This window comes from Geotrypetes seraphini, chromosome 1 (assembly GCF_902459505.1).
Source record: "Geotrypetes seraphini chromosome 1, aGeoSer1.1, whole genome shotgun sequence".
Classification (NCBI taxonomy): domain Eukaryota; kingdom Metazoa; phylum Chordata; class Amphibia; order Gymnophiona; family Dermophiidae; genus Geotrypetes; species Geotrypetes seraphini.
This window is the reverse complement of record NC_047084.1, coordinates 289,264,429-289,282,653: the sequence shown is the minus strand read 5'-3', so window position 1 is coordinate 289,282,653 and position 18,225 is coordinate 289,264,429. Positions and strand designations below refer to the sequence as shown.

General features: G+C 39.9%; 1 protein-coding gene across 1 annotated transcript in view; it reads left to right on the top strand.

The window, feature by feature from the left end:
• Window positions 1-2,797: 2,797 nt before the first annotated feature.
• The window catches only part of VAX2 (ventral anterior homeobox 2), a 161,771-nt gene continuing 146,343 nt past the window's right edge, over window positions 2,798-18,225 (top strand). Inside the window, exons 1-2 of the mRNA XM_033934020.1 lie at window positions 2,798-3,050; window positions 13,446-13,633. Of these exons, the coding sequence (XP_033789911.1) occupies window positions 2,798-3,050; window positions 13,446-13,633 (441 nt within the window). The remainder of the gene's footprint in view (window positions 3,051-13,445; window positions 13,634-18,225) is intronic.

Sequence of the window (18,225 nt, the reverse complement as noted above, 5' to 3'; positions counted from 1 at the left end):
CTAAATGAAATTCTCTGTTTTGATATTGTGTCAGATCATTGATTGAACCATATCCATATCACTCTCTTCTTGGTTGGGATGAGAACTTTTTAGCACCCCCTCATAGTGTGAAGAGTTTCCGTCTCTTGTAACCAGAGCTGAGATTGTGATGTCACAATGCCTCATTCCACCAATATGAGCCAATCTGATCAGTGATGTCACAATAGCTTGATTGTCCTACACTTGGCTCACTTTTATTACATACAAGGGAGTGCTGAAAAGTTCTCATCCCAACCAACCAACTTCCTAAATTCTGAGCGTTATTTTGCCATTGTAGCTGAAAAGAGTGCTATCTTATTTTGTTAAGTGCCAATTTGCAGAAACAAAATTCTTTGTTCTGACATTATTTCAGATCATTGATTGAACCATATCCATGTTATTCTCTTCTTGGCTGGGCTGAGAACTTTTCAGCACCCTCCTATGCAGGTACTTTCTCTGTCCATGGTGGGCTCACACCCACCCCCCTTGTCTGACAGACATCTTTCTAATAGATACTTACATATAACTTGTTGATTTCAATGATTTGCATTGTTTGTATTTCATTTAATTGTTGTGAACCGCCTAGAACTTCTTGGGTATGGCAGTATATAAAATCAAATTATTATTATTATTATTACCTATATTTGCAACTTAGGTTTACATGAATTGGGTACATTTTGGCAACAATTTATTGGGGTTCATTTTTGAGCCCCTGTTTTGTAAATAGTGAATTCCCCATTCCTGACCATTAGAAAACATATTCTTCTTTTTAAAAGCAGATTGAAAATAGAGCTATTATTGCCAATTGGAAGTCAAGAATGTCAGGAGTATAAAATTTTATGGAATTTCAGAAAAGAGTTTCATCACAACTTGTGTTCAGATTTAATAATATGATTCAATTTTTAATTTGCAAAAATTATGTACACCTACATACATGTTTACTTTGTGAGCACTTAATTGTCAAAACTAAGGTAGACTGCGCAAAAGTTCTCAGTTATAAGCATTTAATAACCAAACAAGTTCTTGCAAATCCATTTTCTAAGAAAGATAAAAATTTAATTGTAGTCAATGATCAGTTACACATTATTATTATACAGACCTCTGTATTTATTAGGAAGCAGCACTCATTTTTCTCAGCCGCTACGGTTAAGATGGAACAATCGAAAATGTCCATACTTGTCGAATATGAATATTTTCGAATAATAAGTATGTGGCACTCCTTCCATAACTGTTAGGAAATAGAGGGAGAGGGAGAAAGCCGCCCTAAACATTAAACACACTTTTGTGTGTAGAAAAAATGAATTGATTTTACAAATGTGTACCATATGGAAAACCACAAAATAATATACAACTCTCTTCGTACAAGTGTATACTAAGGCAGGTTTTTTTTTAATTTATTTATAATTTTCACAAATTGTTTAACAATAATCTAAAGAAATTAACAATTGAAAAGGAAAATAATTACATTAAATTATATATAATAATTCCACATATATGACTAATCAGAGTTCACATAGTGAAGAGAGAGTCCATCACCTCCAAGGGAAGTTGGATCTAAAAAGAAAAACTAAGGCAGTTTTAAACTATTCAAACCAATGTTTCATAATCTTATTTTTCATAATTTAATTTAGTAGTCTCGAAGTCTCTCCTTCGTCCCTCGATTTACACCACCATCCTCACCACTATTCTCTCTCTCTCTCTCGTGATGGAGAGGCTCCTGCATTTTAATAACCTAATTAAATAATTTGCTAATCCGTGCTCTCTTTTTTTTGTAACTTACAAAACAAGACCTTAAAATGCCGAGCGTTCTTCGTTCTTTTCTATTTACAACCCACTTTTTTTTTTTTTCTCTCCCCCCAAATGAATTCATGTGCCTGGAACTAAATAGAATCTTTGTTTACCAATCAATAGCCGGAGAGCGGAGCAGGAAATTACGTTGTGGCAGGCAGTCAATTCAAAAATACCTCCTACCAACCTCTTTTCTCAACAGAATCATTAATGTTGCGGTGTGTGATCCCAAGGTAGTCTCTTTTGCTCAACTAAGGGAAGGAAAGGGAGGGGGTTTGAAAAAATATAGACAGCCTTCACTAATCTGCCCCTTTTCCTACCCACCTCTCCTCCCCTTCCTCCTCCTCTCTACTCCACCTACTTCCACCCCCCTCCCCCCCCCCCCCCCCCCCAACAAAAAAAAAATTCAAGCAGTATTGATCTTTGCCCACTCAATCATATTTGAAGGTCCAACCTGTCTAGTAAAATGCTAAGGAGGGCTTTGAGCAGATCAAGGAATTCTTAGGTCAGAGAGGGATCCGGGACCCATACCTGGAAGCAATTACTTCGCGGATACGCTGGCTTCAGAAGTTTGAAAAAGAAGAATCCGTGAACTGTCAAAGTTTGAGCTCTGCCTAATCCCTTCTTATCCTATTTTTTAAAAAGTCCAAATTTTTTTTAATTACCTCCCTAGAAATCCTAGAAAGTCTTTTTCAGGCTCTGGATTTCCTCAGCTGTAGTGGGGTTGGATTGTGGGTTGGTTTGTTTTTTTCCTAAAAATTTTGTTTTTGTTTGGCGATTGTGTTACCTTTTATGCCTTTCCAGAAAATCGTACCTGCAGCTCTCCCGGGACAATCCCGCTCGCGCCTCGGATGACCATGAAGCGACCCCTGGGGAAGTTCTCGGCAGGATCCTGGAGGTTCCTGGCGGGGCTCTGACTTTTGACTCCTTCTCGGGATTACGCTCTCTGGCTTTCATTTTTTTTGGCTAGTAGTGGCCGGGGCTTCCGCCGATGCTGGAGCAGGACACCGGCATGGGCGATGGAGTAGCGGAGGACAGAAGCTCGGCGCGCGACTCGGGCACGTCGTGCCCGGACCGAGCCGGGGACAAGGGGACTCGGGTGGAGCTGGAGTGCGCCCTGCGTGGTCACGGGCTGAAGGACATTCCGGGGACCTCGACCTCCAGCCCGGGATCTTCTAAGGAGGAAGGGCAGGAAAGCCAGTCGGGGGGAGAAGCAGATTACTGCCGCCGGATCCTGGTCCGAGGTAAGGCTGGAAAATAGAACGAATGGAGACGGCTGGGGGGGGGGGGAGAGGGCGAGGAAGACGGAATAAAACCGATTCAAAGGGAGCTTCTTTTACAGTGACAATACAAAGGGAAAACAACCCCCCCCCCAACATATTGCACCTAGTCAGTATTGGGGTTTGGATAAACCCCCCCCCCCAACAAACCAGGGATAGATCATATATAAATATATTTGTATTTATTCTCGCACTTTTTCTCTTGGGCATGCAGGCTGCAAAAAATGGCGCTGTCTTCCTTCATTGGTGGCTGATAGCTGTGTTAGTAGGGCGACTGGCTGATGGAGGTCCCTCAGTGCAAGCCATCTGGTGGGGAACTTCAGCAGAGCAGAGGGGGGGCTCAATGCAGGACAATAACGCGGACTAGTTTTCTTGGACACTGATAGGATTGGAAGGGTTTCCTCATCCATACCCCCCCCCCCTCCCCAAGGCTGCTCCACTCGATCTTTTCTCCGGCTCTCTGCGCAAGCGCTCTTTAACTTCTTTTTTTTTTTTTTTCCTCAGCTATAAATATTGTTGGGGTTTTTTTCAATGATCAACCACTGGCTCAAAGAAACCTCTTCATTCCCCCCCCCCCCCCTTCCTGGAACAATAAACAGATTTAGATTCGAAAATCCCCAAAGAGCTTCCAAGATGCTTGATGGAATGTCGCCTACATAAGTCGTCATAAAAGCATCAGCGTGGATAAGCTACATTTAAAATGGCATTGACATTAAAAAAAAAAAAAAAAAAAGTTTGTATTAGAGAACAAATAGAGCCGGTCCACGTGCTTCTGATTCGAGGAAATTTCCTGAAATTCCATTTCCCCTGGCTTTTAAAAGATCTAGCACACACTGCCCATATTGTCTTTCCCCTCCATGGTAGTCATAAATTTCTAAGAAAGACCATGGAAGGACCTGGGAGGCATTTCCTTTATCCAACTCTATTTGCCTGGTCATATTGTTAACTCTAACGTTTAAAGCAGAAAAGTAACAATTGTTACAGTCAATTTGCTTCTGCTCAGATGGATAGATCGCAGCTTAATTTTTTTTCTAATCATATTTCCCTTTAGCTTAAACTACTACGAGAAAATAAAAAACAGGCATTATCTAACAGGAGTGTAAGTTAAATTACAGTTTTTCCCCCGAATCAAATCACCTAATTTCGACCGCTTATCTTATAGCAAATGAGGGGCCGCTGAAAAGTTCTCAGCCCAGCCAAGAAGAGAATGATGTGGAGCCGTGAGACTTGCGAGCTATTCCACCCTTTTCTTGACACTTTTCGTTTCAATGGCATGAAATGAAACGAAAAGTGTCAAGAAAAGGGTGGAATAACTTGCCAGTTTCACGGCTCCACATCATTCTCGTCTTGGCTGGGCTAAGAACTTTTCAGCGGCCCCTGTATATTGGTAACTTCCTAGGTTTTTTTTTTTTTTTAAGTATTGTAAATATTTGGCATCTTAAAAGCTTTGCTTTCTTTAATTGCGGAGGTGTTGGGAGGTGAAAATGCCATTGAAAAACTGGAGCTCTCTGCCTATCCTAAACTATACGCTTTACTTTAAACTTTACCATGTTTCCCTTAACTGACAATTAAGAGAAGCATTCGAACCAGCTTATTTAGATTTTTTTATTTTTTATTTTTAATTATTATTACAGAAATTCTTTAATTTGTTAAAAAAACATATCGAAACCAGATGGTAGATTTTTTTATTTTTTTTAAGCATGTCAGAATACAATTTAAACACTTGCTTTCTAAAGTAGTCTAACCATCTGTGTGCAATTAAAAAAATGCAAAATAGGCACAGTTAGATGACCTTTAGCAACTAAAGAGCTATATATAAAATTCAAAAACGTGTCTGCGGTTTTTTCTACAGTAAAGAAATTAACAATACAGCCTGGCGATTCGATGACGCCTGATTTGGAGCTAATGACATTTTGTTCGACTTTGCCAGTTCAGCTGAGATAAGCTACATTCTATTAAACTCCATATAATATCCAAACTATGGGCTCCTTTTACGAAGCCACATTAGCGGCTTTATTGCACGCGACTTTTTATAGTCGGTTAAGCCCCGCGCTAGCCGAAAAACTACCGCCTGCTCAAGAGGAGGCGGTAGCGGCTAGGGTGGCCGGCAGTTTAGCGCGCGCTATTACCCGCGTTAAACCGCTAACACGGCTTCGTAAAAGGAGCTCTATATTTCATAAGCCTTTACACAGTACTAACAAAATACAGTATATATATATATTTCTCTTACTTTTATGACACTTAACACGCGCTTATGTGACAAGGCCTATCACTTGATGATAAGTGAATAATTTTTTATAAGAAATGCCTAGAAAACAGCACATATTAACTGAGAGCTGTTAGAAAAAAATATCTCCTTATGTAACTTGAAACGTACACAACTCTAGACCTACATAAAAATAGAATAATATTTTTTCTCCACTTGATCGAAAGCTGTTTCATTAGAGAGCTGCACACAACTGCTTTGATGGCTTTGTTCCCTTAAGAAGTTATATTCCAAAATCATTTACAGTGAATCAGAAAAATATGATTGAAACAGCTGTGCTGCATTTCACGTTAGAAGACACATAATCGTCATAAACATACATTATTTCACAGTAACTGTCGCCGCAACATAAGAGGTGACCAGATGTTTTATTTACATTATAACAAGATGAATACATGATAATGCATTTGGGAAAGGCACATGCTTCCTGATTTGCTGGCAAAGGTTGATCGTAGAACAGAAAAGACCCTTCCTGCATCATCTGGCAGGGTTTGATGCTAAAGCCGGCGTTTAAATCCATTAAATAGTTCCTAAACAAATAAGGTCACTCCAAGGTCAGTAAGTCAGTCCTAGCACCTGACTGACACTCAAAATACGGAGCTGCTTGGGCTGGAAGAGGTGCCAGACATAGTCCTTCTTGCTGTCCAGTGTATTCCTCTGGTATATTCCAGCTTGGGAACGGAAACACAGGAAAAGAAGCTGGCTCTCAACAGTGCGGGTTTCGTGCCGAGGAGAAGAGGGAAAGAGAGAAGTTTAAAATCTGTGGAAAGCCAATGGCCTAACTTGGTCGCTTTCTTTTTAGACGCGACCAGATTTAAGCCACCTCGCCCAGATCTCAAGCTATCATGCTGGTAAGCTCCAAGAAGGTTCAGAATTCCCGAAATTCGGAATTCTGAAGCACTCATAAATAAAATCTAGATCCAGGGGCCTTGGTCAATGAAGTAGGAGCAACCACCATTTTGCTACTCTTCCCACCACTGTAGCAACAAAATGGTGGTACAAGAGGGTCCTATCTTTTTCAATCCCCTCCTTTGAGCTCTAAACATTCGTAGTTCCCAAATGTAAACATATTCCCCCCCCCCCAAAACAAAATCGTAATTGAACAGATGAATAAAAGGAAAGATGGAAATGTCATTCAATAACATGACCTCTTCCACGCGCAACAAACGTAAAATCGGAGTAAAACTGAATCTGTGGGAGAAAGGGTTTGGGGTGTCCTTTTAAACATGTTATGAAGATAGAAATGGACACAGATGTGTTTGTTTGAGCCCTTTAGGAGAGATGTTTTGTATCTGAAATGAAAGTAGCCTGTGATGCATCAACTTCTAACTCCGAAGAACAAAAAATTCCCCAAACCTCTATGTAGTTTTTACTTACCATCACCGAAGGATCTGACATCCATTAGTCCCCTCCTTTTCTGGCTAAATCTCTTCCCAAACACTTGAGATTCAGCTACTATAACCACATTGTAGCAATGCCTTGTTGACTAAATTGGGGACCGGGTAAAATGAGGATTATGCGTATTTTTGAAAATGAAGGGTTAGATGAAACGTTGTTTAAATAAATATCCTCTCGTCATATTTTTCTTCCAATATTTCTAATGGGAGAAGGGAGGGGAGCACGCTCCTGGGCCAGAAAGATAATTTCCAGGCGTTGTTTAGTAATAGGGTTTAATACTTGTGCAGGACTGGGGGGTTAAGACCGGGTCTGTAGTTCTCATACTGACTTAACTGTATAAGGGGGTGCTGAAAAGTTCTCAGCCCAACCAAGAAGAGAATGAGGTGGATAAGGTTCATTCAATGAACTGAAACAATGTTAAAAAAACCCAAAAAACCCAAAACAATAACCCCAAAACAAAACAACAAAGAAAACATAGAATTTAATTTCTGCAAATTGGCACTTAACCAAATAAAATAACACTCTTTTCAGCTACAGTGGCAAAATCTCTCTCAGAATTTAGGAAGTTAGTTGGTTGGGCTGAGAACTTTTCAGCCCTGTAACATTCGCTTCTTTAATTCTCCCATATCTCTTTTCCCTCCTAAATGCGTGTGAACCCTTACTATTACATGCAATTTTTATTTTTATTTTTTTAAATTTTACAACTGTGGCCTTAATCTATTCTATTGATAATTATTACAGGGTCCTGGTATTCAAAGTTTATTTTTCATTTTGGCTTTGTAAGGTATGATTTCTAGAAAAAAAAATAGGGCCCCTAAACCTTATTTTAAATGTGAAATACTTCATTTTAAATATACCTGTTTGATTTCCCCCCCCCCCTATATTCTGCCCTGAATTCCAGTGGCAACGAAGTTAGTGTTTCATAAGACTCTGATTGAGATAGAGAGAAACATAGCCAGTGAGTTTTTCATAAACCTGCTGTATACGCGCCACAAATAAGACCTGTCAGCAAAAAATAAAGCAATGTGTTGACAGTAATGACTTACTCGTTAGCTTATGGATTATGGTTTTGGATAGGTATATAAACCTCAAATTACATGGTTCTTTTTATACCTCAGTCGCAAAGCAAAAAAAGGCTTTTAAAAATGATGGCTGTGTAATTTTCGTCTGATAGCAAAAAAAAAAAGGCTATGAGCCACTGACATTTTTTTTTTCAGGTTTAGCAGATGAAAAGTAATCAGAATGTTGGCACAATTAAATCGATTCAAATCACAGTGCACTGAATGGTAGAGTCAAGATGAAATTAGCAGAGAAAGGATAGCTTTAATCTATTTATCGGATGGTCTTTTTAACAAAATGAAATATCTTTTACTGAAATGATTTTGGAAAAAACTGATATTGGGAGGGGGTGCTGAAAAGTTCTTAGCCCAGCCAAGAAGAAAATGACTTGGATTTGATGACATCAATGATCTGAAACCATGTCAAAAAACATAGAATTTCGTTTCTGCAAACTGGCACTTAGGGGCCCTTTTATTAAGGTGCGCTATCCGATTTAGCGCGCGCTAAAGATTATTAGCGCATGCTAAATGCTAAGGCATCCATTATATCCTATGGGCATCTTAGCATTTAGCGTGCACTAATCTATAGCACGTGCTAAATCGGTTATGCACCTTAATAAAAGGACCCCTTAATGAAATAAGATAACACTTTTTTCCAGCTTGAGTGGCAAAGTAACGCTCAGAATTTAGGAAGTTTGGTTGGCTGGGCTGAGAACTTTTCAGCACCCTCTCTAAGATCTCTACATAGCTGACCTTATAATAACTAAACATAAGCGTGGCGTTCTCTTAAGTCACTAGTGTGATATAATATTCAGATTGTTATTTGTATTACACATTTGTATACCGCAAACTAGATTTTAGGTTTTCCTGTGTGTTGAAGTTTTCTGTTGAGTTGCATTTTATATCCCCCCCCCCAAAAAAATAATTAGCTTGGTATAATAAAACTAATTTTACTAAAGAAAGAAGGAATTACTATCCTACAATGTGTATTTACTTATTTATAACCAGATATGTAACTATAATATTGCTTTCCTTTTTTAAAGAAATATATACTTAAATATATATATAAGTGAAACAGGGATGGAACATTTAGGGGAACAATAGTCACTTACACTAGTCCTGCTATTATTATAATATGATATTGCATGCTTGAGGCCTAGAAACAAATATGCTTACAAATGGTATTTTGCTGTTGTCTTTAAAAATACTAGCCAATGAAATTCTGAATACTGTAGGGATTCTGAAAAAATAAAAAAAATAAAAAAAAAGGAGCAGGCACACCCTTTCTTTTGTACCGAATAGAGCTGAAAAGTCTTTCTGCAATCCTTCCTTTCCCAAAGTGCAACATTTATGGTAAGGTTTTTCCTTTTTTTTTTTTTTAATGAGGGTTGTTAGGAAGGGTGGAGGACAGTGCAGTCCACAAAGGAACCGTGAAGAATCACAGTTTCATCATTAGACTGGGAGGAGATCTATTAGTGAGGACAATGGGTGCCCTTGTTCAGACTGAAAGGCGGCCTACAACATTTTCCATTCACAGGGGAGAGGAGGGACTGTGGCGCATTGGGGACTGAGCAGGTGTCCCCAAAGGTAACAGTGAAGATTATTCTAAAAATGTTTGGGAGAGAGGGAAAGGGGGGGGAGGGGGTGGAAGCATGGGAATTCTTGGAAATCTGAATCCTAGGGAGCCTAGAGATTACAAATCCGCAGATACCCAACCAGCGCCATCCAGCAACCTGGTGTCAGGCAAATAATTTATTTGTTATATGGTTATTAAAAATAGTGAAGCGCTGACTACATCATTATTACTTCGATTATTACAGTCCGACAGAAGAAGTCTTAGAATGGTCTGCCCTGAAGGGCTGGGAAAGCAGGTGCAATTCCTTTTGAGGGTAGATGCCAGTGTTAGCAACAGCAACTGTGGATCCTATATTTTGGTTTCACTCCAGAATTTTATTTCAGATCTTGGACTGATTTAGAGGGCAACAAAGCGCTAGAAGGTGGGGTGAGGAATCAAGAAAAATGGAGATCCCAGGGATGGTAGAAACATTTCTGCCCTCTTCAGAAGTGGAGGAAATTTAATATTTAGTATTAAATAAGTCTTTTAGACTACCTGGTGGAGAGTGGCTAGCACACACATATCCCTATACCACAGCTGGGCAGCTGTGAAATAATGCAAGAATCACGGAAGCCAACTTTTCAAAATGAATGGAGAAGCTAAACTTAAGACAGTTGTCCCTTACTGGACACAGTGAAGGAGTTTGTACATACACCATCCACAGAGCAGGCATCAATGGCAAGAATCCTTGCTATGCTGCCAGGGCCATGGTGGTAACAGCTCCAATGCTCACAGAATTCCTATGAGCATCAGAGCTGTTACTGCCATGGCCTGTGCTAAAAACCATACTACAGTTTTGTAAAAAAAAAAAAAAAAAAAAGGCACGATGATATACATTGGATCTAAACACGGCAAGATGATTTCAAAATAGTTTATTTATTTTAAAAAAGTTTGTATTCAACTTATAATCTAAGCGAATGACAGCATTTACATACATAATTCCAATTATTACTATATCATTACATCACAAGCATATAATTCATTACAAATAAGCAATCATAGATAGCAGGGCAAAATAGAAAAGTCTGCCAAATTTATAGGAATGATCTAACCAGCAAATGAGTTTTCAAAGTTTTCTTAAAAGACTTCAGATTTTGACACAACCTTAACGTACCATTCAGAGCATTCCATAACTTTGGGCCTGCCACAGAAATGGCTGTCATCCATGTTTTCTTATAATGTATCTCATGTACATGCTCAAGTGTTAACTTCATTGTTAATTCTAAATGCAGAGAGTGAGATGGTAAGTACTTCCTTAACACTTGCACTAGATACCAAGGTGCCTTTCCATATATTCTGTATACTACCTGATGTATAATTGTCAAGATTTTGTACTCAGTACCAAATATGACAGGCAACCAGTGTAGCTGTTTCAACACTGGGGAGATATGTTGAAAACGGGAAGTTCTGGTCATCATCCTAGCAGCTGTATTCTGCACCACTTGTAAAGCATGCACTTTGGATTTAGCCATGCCCCAAAACAACGCATTGCCCCTCAAAAATCCGATTTCTCAATAACAAGACTTTGGGGTTCTTTTACTAAGGCGCGTTAACTGATTTAGCACGCGCTGAAGATTAGCATGTGCTAAATGCTATGGCACCCATTATATTATATAGGGGCGCCTTAGCATTTAGCGCACACTAAATCGATTAGCGCACACTAAATCGCTATTAGCGCGCACTAAATTGATTAGTGCATACTAAATTGATTAGCGCACCTTAGCAAAAGGACCCCTTTGTATTACGGTTTGAAAATATACTCTCGCCAGCGTTTTCTTTGTTCTAGCTAGATAATATCCTCATCTACATAAAAGCTCCCTTAACAACATGCAGAATGTGGTGTTGCGTGGTCAGAGGGCTATCCGAGTAGATACCCATCACTCTCATACAGACAATTTCACACTATGCATTTTTATCTCCCACAAATGCAATAATTGTTCTTCATTACCAACAAACATCACTTCTGGGTTTTGTTTTGTTTTTTTTTGCAGATTCAACTTTAATAAAGTTAGTCTTACTTCGGAATGTATATGATATTATTAACATTCCTGCTCATAATAAAGCAGATGTATCCAATTTTACCAATAACTGGTATCTTGAACAGGCTTATTACTTACATGTAACTCATAGTTTATCAGTTCTGGTATGTAGGAGAGTGTGCGATATGGTTCAATGAATGATTTGAAACCATGTTAAAAAAAAAACAAACAAAAAAAAACCCCAAAGAGAATTTTTTCCCCAGCAAATTGGCCCTTAAGGAGATACGATAACACTCTTTTCAGTTACATTGGCAAAATAACTCTCAGAATTTAGGAAGTTGGTTGGTTGGACTGAAAACTTTTTAGCACCCCTGGTAATGAAGCTGCTGCTATCTTTCAATCTGTGATTTTAAAGCGTTCTTCTACCCGATTGCGATATGTTTTTGTTTCTTTAGTGACATTTTAGTAAATCTATTTTCCAGTGAGCTAATGCTTCCTAATCACTCTTGAAACCTACAGTTTGTGCAAAACGTTTATTTTTTTTTAAGTATAAGACAGTGAGAGTTGATGACGTCTTCGGTGTTATCATGTTCTCCCATCCTCACCAATTTTGACAATGATCCTAAACTGCTATTAAAAATATATTACCCACCCCCAAACACACACTTTTATAAAACCGCGGAAGCGGTTTTTAGCGCAATCTGGTACGTTAAATGCTCTGCCCTGCGCTTGACGCTTATAGGAACTCTTACGAGTGACGGAGCAGCACAGAGCATTCCGCGTGTAGGCCTGCGCTAAAAACCGCTTCAAGGGTTTTGTTAAAGGGGGATGGGCGTGTGGGTGGGTTAAGTTCTGTTTCTTTATTGTCGGTTTGACCTTCATATTTTTAGATGAACACTATTTTCTTAAAATATAGTTTTGTTTCCTGTTGTCATAAGTTTAGGACTGGCCTAAGTCAGAAGAACTTCTTTCAAACACTGGCAACGCTGGTTCGGAAACTGATAGTGCCTCCTCAGGGAACTCCAGAAAACCCTGTCTACTTGTTATGAATATGTATTTAGAAATTAACCGTGGTCTGTACTTGAGGGCAATAGGGGTGCTGAGGCACAAGGGAGACTACGGGAGCCCTAGAGTATCATAACGCGTATGCGGTGCTCTAAATTTAGCACTAACTTTTAAAGCCGGCGGGCAAGCCACCAAACGCTTACACAACAACTAGCAAATCAGCTTTACTGGCAGAATTTGATTCGCCTTCAGCAACCTAAAAATTTAATGGCAAGGATAGAGCAGATCTGAAATCTCCATAGACAACACAATGAAACTTACAAAAAAAAAGAAAAAAAAGAAAAAGTGTGCTCTGAATACCTGTTTTTCGCTGTAAATGTTCTGGATGTGAAAGGCAAAGCCAGAGTGGGCACAAAAATATATGGGTACCTTGGAAAATGTGTTTGTTAATTCGGAGTTTGGGGGTTACTGTTTCGCAAGGTCCACATCCGGACAGTGACCTGGGTTTTGTATCTGACTGGAGATCAGAGGAAAGGAGCTATTTTCCATCTCCCACAAAGCTCAGGCTCTTGCGGTGTGGTATTAGGCCCAGTTCTGAATGAATGGTGGTTAGTCTAATTCATTTGGAGTTGCTCCTAAATCTCTCGAGGGCTATATTTTAGACCCAGGCATCTAGCCGCACTAGTTGTAAAGGCGCCCAATTATTAAGTTTGGAAGTTTGGGTGGTTTTGTGAGCTTCCTCTTTGTGTGTGTGTGTGTGTGTTTTTTAAATCTTGGCAGGAAATAAAATGTCTATTTTCCCCTCAGTTTGTAGGAGCTGCTTCTAGTAGTGGACATGATCCTGCCCTGTTTTCAATGACACAAGAATTGGGCAGTATCTTAGTAATTGTCTAAACCATTCATAAACTGTTCAGTAAAACGAAATAATTCCAACTGAATCTTATTAATTGGGGTGGGGTGGGGTGGGGGTTGCTTGCTATTTTTCATCTCATTGTGAGTAGCATAGATATTTGTTTATCTACATTTATTTAATTACAGATGCCAAAGGGACAATCCGGGAGATTGTTCTCCCTAAAGGTCTGGATCTGGACCGGCCGAAGCGAACCCGGACTTCTTTCACGGCCGAGCAGCTGTACAGGCTGGAGCTGGAGTTTCAGAGGTGCCAATATGTGGTGGGGAGGGAGAGGACCGAACTAGCCAGGCAGCTTAATCTCTCCGAAACCCAGGTAGGAAAACATCTCCCCTCTGCTTAGCCTTGGTCTCCTTTCTGTTATTATTCTGACTTTGAGCCATGGAGATATGGCACACCCGTGCCTGTCCTTTGCTTCTTACTTCGGGGGTGGGGGAGCCGGTGGATTGTCCAGATAGATTTTACAATCAGTTTGCAACTCATCTAGTGCCACAGTTTAAATTAAAAACAAATCTGTTTTAGTTTTATAAATAAAAAAATAACTGTTTTACAAGGGCATGGGGATATATTAACTGTAAGGGATCATCAGCGCCACTGTTAACGCAGGTAAATACATTTCAACCCCGTAGGAGCGCTGAGAACAAAGGGGCATGTTGTACTTAGGCCGCTTTATGACTTTTTTTTTTTGTCTTTTCACAAATCGATGGGGAAAATACTATTTTCCCGTCCTAGCTCCTTGAAATTGCACCTTCGTTTCTCTGCACATAACTTTCCTTTTACCGTTTCGGTAAATGGGATTAGGACAGGCGCAAAACTTTGCGCCTCAGTGATGGAGGCTACACAGCTGACTTTAAAAAATGATTTAGAGTATTCTTGAGAAAGTAAGTGTATCCTATTTCAATGGAGCACGTTCTCATTCTTTAGTTTTAAAAATGGCCGATTTCAGGACTGTGCCAGTTTTTCTTAGTCTAGTGCAAAAAAAATGGCACCAACATGGTATACCAGTCAAGACATAACATTTTTTGTTGGTAAATCTAATAAATCTAGTCCATGTTTTACAAGTGTAAATCTTGGGTAAAACAGTCCTGTTTTTTTTTTTAATTAAATGTATTAGCTTTTTCCCATTTTGGGTCTGAGTCAGGCAGCCTGTAAGCTTAGTTTTTTTATTTTTTTATTTTCATGTTTATAGTAAAAATTCTTGGAGTACTGATCTGATGAAAACACAGACTTACTATTTCTCCAATGGTACACAAAGACTTACCAATACTTCCACTACTAAAACAGAAAATAAATTGCAAATCCTGGGCCTTCTTGAAAATGCATTTGCTGACACTGGCAAAAATCTACTTGTGTTTGATTTGAGAGATCTGGCCGCATGTTTAAATTTGGGACTGCAGAGAAAGTACAAAAAACTTGAGGTTCTGTTTAAAAAAAAAAATGCATATTATTACTACTATTTTTTTTTAAATTCTGAGTTTAGCAAAAACAAGAAAACTGCAGGGTGGATTTGCTGAAGCTTTTTTCCCCCATTCATTGTCAGTGGGAAAAGAGCTTATGGAATTAGGGCCATAGTCATGATGATATCGTAATATTAATAGTGAAAATTAGGACTATACTGTCAGAAGCTGCTCAATATAGTCATATTGTGTAAATTACGCTGAGATAGCTATATTATTGCATTTGAGATTTAAGATCTCAGAGCATTAAGTTATACAGAAAAGAAACCACAACAAAAATGCTTTTGGTGCAACGAACATAATGGAGGATAGTGGTGAAGTGTTATAAGACATAAGACAAATTTGTTGAAAAAGAATCCTAGTTTTCATGTTTTAGCACAGACTGTAATGCTTTCCCTCCCTATGCTGAGTCTAAAAGTGACAAAACTTTTGTCCTTAGGTCTGTGCCACTTTTAGGGCTCCTTTTACTAAGCTGCGGTAGCGTTTTTAGAGCGCACTGCAGATTAGCGCACGCTAACCCCCACGCTGTGCGGAAAAACTAACGCCAGCTCAATGGAGGCGTTAGCATCTAGCGTGTGCAGCATTGTAGCGTGCATTAAAACCACTAGCGCAGCTTAGTAAAAGGAGCTCTAAGTCTCAGCATAGGGAGGGAAAAACATTAGGATCCATCAGAGCTAAATTGTCATAGAGGTCTGTCAGAGCCATAACCTATGCTGAGACTAAAAGTGGCACGGACCTCATATTTATAAGGATGTGCAAGTTTAGATCCGCGAGGTCCGTATTTTATCCCTTCCCGTTCTTGAAAAGCAGGTGCCCAGTCTCTATTTTACCTTGGAGCTGCTCAGATGTGTGTTTATTTCTGTAACACGAGCGAGAAAGGAAGCCAGCGTCCATACTTGGATATTTAGAACGAAGAAGGCTCATCTGTTGGACATTAAATATACAGTGCACACCAGCCACTTTTGTGGTGTGTCTTTTCGCCGATTCATCGGAAAAATTGATAAGGGATAAAATAGCTGAGGAAAGTCTCCCACATCTGAAATTTATATGACTATATTGGAGCATGGTGGCCAGGAAAGACCGATTGTAGGTTTATTTTCATAAGAACAGTGTGACATTCGTTCTGTTCATAGGAAAGGGCCACCAAGTTTATTTCTAGAGGAAATTTTGGATGGGACTGTTGACGAGGGAGTAAAATTTTGTCAGAGCAGGAGGCAGCCAGCACCGATCACTGGGAAGAAAGGAGCTGTAGGGAAGGGAGAATATCGAGGCCAAAAAGAGAAAAAAATAATAATTTTCAAAGGTCTGTCCAGATACCTGGGTAAAACAACTCTGGAAAGGATTAAGGAGCATCTGACTGTATTCGATAGGTGAAGAATCCGAGGCCTTTTGACAGAAATCCGGCCTAGATTGGGGGAGGAGTGAGGTGTTTAGGAAGGGAACCACTTTAAAGCCAGGTATTATTACTATTGGTGGCGGTGGGGTAATCTTTGTATGGACCTTGGGGGTCAGTTTTGTTGTAGTATTCACCCTTCAAACAGATTCCCAGAACTCATATGCACGGCCTATCAAAACCAAAATACAAAAACAACCATACTGTCCAATTATTTGAAAATATAGAATTAAAGAGGCTAGGTAGATATATGAATCACTTAATTTAAAGGGGTTATTCATTTTGAAGTTTAAAGGAATAATAATACTTTTTTTTCCCACTGATTGTCAGGTTATTTTTAGTCAAACAAATCCCTGAATCACTTTCCATCTTGCAGACTACAGAAACCTACATCTAGCTACCTGCTGAGTGGATGGCTAGGCACAGTGGTTTGCCCACTGCATGATGTCTCTGCAATGAGGGGAATAATATTGTTATATTATTGCAGCCATCATTATTATGATTACCCAATTATAGCCGGGTAAACCAAGGCAGGAGGAGGTAAAGTGAATTGCTTACGGTCACATGCAGTCAGTGTCAGAGAAGGGACAATAATAGTACTCTTTATTTGTAAAGGCTGTCAGTACCTCCATTGCTGACAAAATAACTCACCTGGGTGACAAGGACTCATCTGTAAAGATGCTCAGGCGGAATTCTGAGGTTAAGAGATTGCTTGGAGGTCAGACAGTGGGAGGTGGGTTTTGAATTTGTGCTGCCCAGTTTCTGAATTCTTTGCTGACTGTTGAACTCAGGGGGCCCTGGCACTCAGCTGTGTCCTGCCACCCTAGAACACTCCTCTCCTGATAGCAATCCTGTTGTGGGAATGGCTGGAGATTGTCAAAAGTATGCTTAGAAAAACAGTTACAATATTCCAGCCCTGGCTTCTGCCTCTGCCTCTCATAATCCAGCCCATCAGGAATAAAAAAGAACAAGAACAAATCTGAAAACTGCTATGTAGAATATATGGTACAGTATTTTCCATGTAAAAAAATGGATAACATGTACACTGGGATGACGAGGGGGGGGGGGGGTGCTAAAAGGTTCTCAGCTCAACCAACCAACTTTCTAAATTCTGAGCCAATTTACAGAAACAAAATTCTTTGTTTTGACATTGTTTCAGATCATTGATTGAACCATATCCACATTATTCTATTCTTGGTTGGGCTGAGAACTTTTCAGCACCCCCTCGTACTCCACTCCATTGGAGATATTTTATAAAAAATCTAAAACCTATGCCCATAGTAAACCCCTCACCCGCAACTAGCCAACAGGGAACTGATTTACTAAACTTTGCTGCCCATGTTAATCTACTGCATGTTATTAACATACTTAATGGAATGTAGCAATGTGAAAACTGGTCACTTTAAAAGTGGTTCATAATATAGTAAATCGGTCCCTTAGCAAAGGGTTTCTCATTTCCCTCTTGGGCCTTGATGCTTGAAAGCTTTCTGTGCCAGTAAGACTCATTAAAGGAGTCTTACTGGCACGGAAACACAGTTTCTGATGCACAAAAGGGTTTTCCGTGGCTTCTACCGATCCTCGCGGCAGTCACCAAGAACACTATGCAAATGCATTACAAGGAACTCATTAATATTCTAATGATATCTCCTTGTATTGCACTAAAGGAAACACCCCCCACCCTTTTAAGAGGGGGGGAATCTTCTGGCAGCTCTGGAACTGCTGGCAGCAGTTGTGCCTGTGTTGTATGCTCACACAACACACGCAGAACAGCTGAGGGGAGAGCGGTGGCTGCTGGCTGAGCTGATTCACGGCTTATCCTGCCAGCTCCAAAGCCACGATCAGCTGATTGGGGTTTCCCTTGCCAGCTCTAAAGCAGGGGAAGCCGGAAGCCCTGATCAGCTGATTGCGGCTCTGGAGCTGGCAGGGGAAATTGTGAATCAGCTGAGCCCAGTAGCATAGTGGTGGTGGTGGGGAGGGCACCTCAGGCACCGTCTTCATGGGGGCACCAGCATCTCTCCTCCTCTCTGCCCCTTTCTGTGCATCTCTTGAAATGTTCAC